This window comes from Haemaphysalis longicornis, unplaced genomic scaffold (assembly GCF_048455015.1).
Source record: "Haemaphysalis longicornis isolate Haplotype H1 unplaced genomic scaffold, Haemaphysalis longicornis Haplotype H1 scaffold_8, whole genome shotgun sequence".
NCBI classification, from domain to species: domain Eukaryota; kingdom Metazoa; phylum Arthropoda; class Arachnida; order Ixodida; family Ixodidae; genus Haemaphysalis; species Haemaphysalis longicornis.
In genome coordinates this window covers 195,155,335-195,162,043 of record NW_027526445.1, presented here as the reverse complement: position 1 = coordinate 195,162,043, position 6,709 = coordinate 195,155,335, and the positions used below count along the sequence as shown (strand labels likewise).

At 48.2% G+C, this 6,709-nt stretch overlaps 1 protein-coding gene across 1 annotated transcript; it reads left to right on the top strand.

Annotated features, from left to right (window-relative positions):
* The first annotated feature begins 4,208 nt into the window (after positions 1 to 4,208).
* On the top strand, positions 4,209 to 6,386 carry LOC144149803 (uncharacterized). Its single transcript, XM_077681448.1, has 3 exons — positions 4,209 to 4,310; positions 5,068 to 5,452; positions 6,214 to 6,386. Coding segments are annotated over exons 1-3 (450 nt in total). The 5' UTR covers positions 4,209 to 4,247; the 3' UTR covers positions 6,216 to 6,386.
* Positions 6,387 to 6,709: the final 323 nt, after the last annotated feature.

Genomic DNA, 6,709 nt, shown 5'->3' with positions numbered 1-6,709 from the left:
CTGACTGTGAGGAGCGGCAACTTAGCGTGAGTCACTACTACTTACCGGCTGAAGAGCCGGTAAGTAGTAGTGATTTTTCTGAAGAGCGCTCATTTTTCCCGGCGATTAGCGCAACTTTGCTTATCTCGAAAATCCGTTTATCTCGAAATTTTCCCTGGTTTTTACGACTTCGAGTTAACGAGGTATTACTGTATGGGCATTTTTCTAAACATTTGTGGTGCCTATACTATAAACGGTGTTTTGCCTGCCTATTTTAGGCGCCTGAAACGTGCTTTTTTTAGTGCCTAAAATTCGGCCTCTAGTAGTCAGTAATGGTTTGGGTGTGGCGCGTCATGTTTAGAGAGGCTTAGTGCCTCGGTGCGAATATTTTCGCTTTTATTTTCCCTGACATGTCTATTTGACTTGCAAATTGCTAGTACGGATTCTTGGGTAAGTTGGTGTGGCGATTTTGACAAATTCATAGCGCAAAGTACGAGGACTGTGTTGCGTGTCCTCTTTCTTGTCCTCGTTGTTTGCGCAATGAATTTAGCAAATTGCGTTCGTTTTGTGAGACTTTTCACAGTGCTCCAGAACAAGGCGGTACCTAAGAGTTTTGACTGCGCACTAGCCATACCTCACCATCGCTCGACGACATTTATTGCGGGAGTCGAGACGAAGTCTCCAGTACTTAGGGCCGGTGTGACGAGACGTTTTTCGTGTATTTATGGGCGAATATGTCGACAGAAGACTGAATAACATCGCAGCTTCCTGCGTGGTGCCCGTTATGAATACTTCCTGCAGACTGCTCGTCTCAACCGCACGACGGCATTAACGGTGAAGTGCGTTGCGATTGAGGCGGCCTGAAATAAGCCTAAATCGCTTCAGGTGCAGCGCTCGGTGTATACAGCACAGCCATAACGCATCTACCCTTTTAATTCCCTTGTGTAACGCATGGCTGGACATGTGGGCGCCAAAGGGACTTGAAATAATTCGTGATTGTCAGCCTTCAAATGCGCTGCCTGTCTGGCACCCTTTTTAAAAAGCCAGAACATAAGTGTTTCTCGGGTCAGCTTGACAGCGGTTTCTTTTCCTAAAACTCCTCCATATCACATTGGAAAAACGGCTAGGAGTGCGGTACAGTGCCAAACATCGTGTTTCCGGACCAGTGTAACACTGCTATCACTAGGCACTGTTCTCTCTAGGGACTCTAGCGTCATGAGTGACACTGGCCTCACTAGAGACACTAGCCCCACTAAAACACTACCTCCAGTGCTCTGGGCTCTCTAGGACAATGGTATCGCTATAGCAAGACCGTCGGCCTAGTGAAGCAAGTGCACTGGCGCCCTGTTGCATAGAGAACTGGCAGCAGACAAGCTACTAAGTAACGGTTCACATACACGTGTCCCTCTCCCCCTTCCTCCATCCCTCCTTTCCTTCCTTAAATGTTCATTGCACCGAACAATTGTGCGCACATACACGGCGACTAGAATACAGCTTGAAGCAGTTCGGCCTAGGTGTTACCGGCAAGGAGCGTACGCCGAAGCCGCGTTTCAACAAAATGGCCGTTTATTCGCCGCTCACAACAATTAACGCCTGACAGTTTAAGACCGGGGCCAGGGACTATCTTGAAGACCGGATTTTCCTCCTCGAAGTATCGGCGACGGTACGTTCACGGCCGGCGCTGGATGGATGGACGATTTGAGAATAGCTGAAATAGCTGATAATAGTTGAGAACTGAAATTTAAAAAAATTCACAACTGGCTCATTACTGCCTCAACTATTTGTGGCATGGCAGCCTGCTTCTCCCCATTTTCAAGAACTCGGCAGCGAAGCTGCCCCTTCAGGAAGCCACTGAAAGCCACCAGTAAGGTTGCTGTAATAGACAAATAATACTATTATCTATGCTACTCATAGCGATTATACCGGTTTCTTGGTATCTTATGGTTTCGCTCTTTTAATGTTCTTACTCTTTGATTGTCTCGTGTACCCCGGAATGGGTTTATTCCCTGTTAAAAGTAACTTTAATGGTTTCATCTTGGGCGAGATGAACGCACGACGCGAGACGTTGCAAGTAAATGTTTGTGTTTCTTTTCAATAAACAAATACTCGCGAGTTAGTGCCGTGTCGTCTGTTTTTCTACGTTCTTCCCTGTTCTGTGAGCGCTTCCACGAACAAGATGAACAGTTACTAACTAGCCCGATTGCCCGTTCTGCTGCATTGTTTTTCAAATAGCAGTGCAGACAAAATGCAAGTTTGTTTAATCAAAAATACTACTTTGTCCCGATAACAATAACACAAATTTTATCTCAAACTTCAAACAAATAGAGAAGATATTAAAAGAACAGCCAGCAGGTGAAGCAGTAACGACTCCCGGCCACTTCCGGCAATTTCTCCAAGAGGTCTCAGGATGTAGGCGTAACCATAGAGTTTCATACTAATATATGCTAGAGGGAAATCTGGCCACACTGTCTAGGGGAACCATGCTTCAGGTACTAGTACACTGTACTTCAGGGAGCGTTCCGTCACGTAGCGAGCAGGGGCGTTCCACTTGTCCTTGGCATGGCTCTTGAAAAGGCTGAGAAGTCGCCTGTGGCTGCGAAAAAGCAAGAATATTACTGTAGAATGTTAACGGAATTTTTTAGTTATAATTTGAAGCTTCATAAATATTTATTTCTTAGGGATTACTTATATGCTTCGTACAAGATGAACAAAAAAGCGATGTTCCCCTTTTTGTTAATTTTTGCTTCAAGACAATAAAGAGGCCATGTGGCTAGCGAAGCCAAGTAGGCGAGGAACGTCGCTAGCTGAAATGGCGGCGCCCACAACGGCCCGCGACTGCAGCGCTACATTTCCCTCTGGTATATATTAGTATGAAACTCTATCGGTGCAACTGACGGCCTGCCAAGAAATCCACCGCCAAAAAACTTCACTTCGCGATTGTAGTGCGGCCTCTAGCTCAGTTTTATTGTATCACTTGAATTCAAATGACTGGTTAACTGTTTTTCGGTGCTGGCCCCTATTGCGTCACTCTTGTTAACATTCCGCCACAGCAGTGCGATATCGCAAAGTTTAATATTTCCTGGTTTTCTAGGTTAAATAAAAGTCTTTTGTGGCTGCAATGGAGCACGCAGTGTTACCAGTTGTATTTGTATTTGTATTTATGGCCTTTTCTTAAAGATATGCGGGCGCCCAAAAAAGTAAACGGAGCACGGATTGGAGATCCTGAGGCAATTTCTCTGCCATGTGCCTAGTCCGCAACCTCTAAGTTAATTTTCAAAGAAGTCATTCTAGAATAAAATTAGGCCGCACATATTCTATTTATGCTGGCACCCGCATACAATGGAAATTATTGTAAGTTCACGAAGCCGTCCTCCGTTGGTTTTGGGTAACCTGTACACCCCAGAACCAGAAACAGCTGCACGTGTTGAGGTGATGTGACGCATTGCGCACTCTTAAGATTCTGGCACATTAGAAACGTGATGCCGCATTGCCAGGCAAGCCAAGCCAGCCTCCCCACCCGTGCGGACATTGGCCCGGAAAGGGTGGCGGGCGCGTGGAGATGAGTCTGGGCAACTTTTTTTCTCAAATTGTCTGGGAACGGCCACTTCTGAAAAAAAGTGGCCTTGAATGCCGGCGGTGACCAGGCCACCGGTGCGGCACGAAACCCGCCGTGAGGCGAGGGCGGTGGCCACGGGGAGATAAAGACGGATGTGTGTTGGGAGGGAAGAGTTTGTCGGCCGCGGCGGCCGAAGCCGGTGCGGCCAAGGGAGGGGGACAGGTTATCGACCTGTCCGGAAAGGTCGGAGTGGAGGGCGGTCGTGAAACTGAATCCTCTCGGTCGGTCGGCTGCCCTCTATAAATGGCGATCGAATAAAAAGAAACTATAAACTCGCCACAAGATTACGAACCGGATCCGATCGAACGAAGCAGCTCTGCCCGGTGTCACCCACAGAAAACTAAAAGCACGCGCTGGCCGAAACGGGAGAAATAGAAAGTGGCAAAACGCACGCCGAAAGATGCAAGACTGATATCGCGGGGTCGTAGCCCATCTGGCGTGCTTCTGTCTATCTCTACATCTCCTCCGCTTCTCCAGTTTACTGATGTACCTACTGACCCTTGGCCGACAATGCACTTCGCGTAGTACGTGACCCTTTCAATGCGACTCACGCTCTCTCATGTATGCACGCAACAGGCTGAACCGTGCCGTACGGATATGGCCGTCAGTGGCAGCGCCCCCGCCCTCTTCGTCGCGTATATAAAGGGTCCTGATGAGCAGGCAGTCCACAGTACCGATCCCCGATCAACTGAACACCCTTCCGACCATGTCTGGAGTGAGTATCCAACGAAAGGTCGCTAGTCCAACCGTTCGCGGCCTGTTTTCAGCCGGAACAGTGCACATTTCCTCCGAGCCGCTTTCACCAACCATCTTCTTTTAATGGCGCTCTCTGTGCGATTATTTAGAGTGATTTAGCTTGAGGCCGATGCCAATTGATGAAACGTTTCTTCTACAGGAAAGTCAAAGCGCGCATAACGTGCAGACGTGTTTCGGAGTCAATGCGAAACTTCCTGCGTACTTTAAAGCTCTCGATTAGCGTGAAGACAATCCAAGGGATGAACTAAATGTGATTTTAATTAGCTTGGCTGGAATTATTTTTCTGATTATTGAAATCCGTGAGATGGACCAGCACAGTAATTCCAGCGTTCCAAACTCCGCAACTGACGTATAAAGACGACATCGAACGCTGGCTGCAGCTAAACCTCCGGGAAAATGAACGGTTCTGTCGATACTTCCTTGTATTTACCCCGTCTCGACGTATACGTAATATATGTTTGGGATGCGGTGCGGGTCGCTGCACAGTGCCACGATATTCCGCTGCCCCGTGGCGTCGTTCTTCCGCGCTCTAAGTGGACGGAAGGGAAAGAAAAACAGCAGATAAGAAACCCCATCCGAAAATTCACCAATATGCTTAGGCTTCTAGTTTCAGTTCGACAGCAATGAATCGCCATCGGCACTGTTAGTAACCTATTGCCGCTCTCTCCGTGCCGTTGAAAACGAGACCATATAGCGAGTGCACTTTGTTCCTGCAGCTCCGTGCTTGCATCCTCCTGGCCCTGGCCTGCGCCGCCTACGGTGGCTACGTGAGTCCCTACGTGGGCTTCGGCTACAACTACGGCTACGCCCCGTACACCACGTACGGCGCCGCACCCTACGGCTTGTACAGGGCGCCCGTGGTGTACCACGGTGCACCCGTCAAGTACGTGGCGTCCACCGTGCACCACCCAGTGGCCGTGACCGGGGTGTCTAAGGTGGCCACCACGTACACCGTCCCCACCGCCACCAAGGTGGTCTCCGCGTACACCCACCCGACCGTCACCCACCTGCCCACCTACTACGGCTACGGAGTGTCCCCGTACGGCTACAGCTACGGCTACGGCCTCGGAGGCTACCACTACCTCCCAGTCCTCAAGAAGTGTGAGTGCGCAGATCCACAATTACCCTTGTACAAAATCCGCTTTGAGCTCGTAAATAGTGATTGTCTTCATCGAAATACTGACGATATACAGCTGGCTAGCGTCAACATAACTGTCCATTAAGTTCACCACTTTAGCAAACAAAGTTGTACTTGCGTTCGCTGTTAATACACCGGAGCAAAATTCGACAACTTTTGTTTCTTCCTAGAAGGCGAATACAATAATTTCCGGTTATATTTAGAGGACCTCCAATTGATTCACGTCTTGATCGGTTTTAAAAATAACTCATTTGCAACTGAAAACCTTGTTTTGAGATGGAAGCGTGGAATTTTCCTTCGAATTGTAAATTCGTAAGTTCTGAAACAACACTTTACTGCAGCCAAAATGTATCTGGGCGATGAGATGCACTGTTTCGGAGCAACCCAAATCAATTTGTCCTGAACGTATACTCAATGCATAAAACGGTTCTGTTTGGTTCCTGAAAGTGAAGCTACGAGTGTGAAATATCTCAGTGCGGGTTTGCATGGTGCAATCACAAAGAAGCGAAGTGGTGTGGGTCGAATTTTTTGGCGCATGCCTTGCACATTTTGTGTCCGCCGATCTGGTTGTATAAATTAACCGCTGGAGGGGAAATTTAGTCGTGGGTAGTTAAAATAACGTGAAGCGACTGCAGCGCCTGTTTATACTTTGCAGTAGCGATTTTAAGCTGCTGTTGCTTGCGTGGAAACAGGGCTAACCACCGGTTTTATTCAATTCCTGCAGAAACCTTCAGAAGAAAGGCACCAGACATCGTGAAGCATCGTCAGCATTCGAACGCAACAAACCACATCCACATCTCCACTCGGCACCGCATCCGTCCCTCTGATTCGCCCCTCAAGAGATCAACCGCCACCGATTCCCACAGCGTCAAGACCTGAGCAATAAAACGTTCGCAATCAAGCACGCACTCGATGCATCCTTTTTCGCCTTTTGCGAATTGCACCTTCAAAGCAATTGCCTGCTCATAATCAGGCCACTGTGTGGTGCCTCTCGCTTGGTTACTTAATAGCTCGACTAACAAAGGAGGCTGACTGAGTTGGTTCGGGTTCCTGGTGAAACGAATATTGAAAAAAAAAAAAAAAAATTGGCCGCGTATCTGCCTCCTTTCGTTGCAAATGTCGTCAAAAGACGATAGTCTTTGTAGACATTTGCTGGGAAATGCCACACCCCTTTGCTTTCCAGCTCACCTTTCATGCTGTTTCTGTACCGTCGCGCTCAT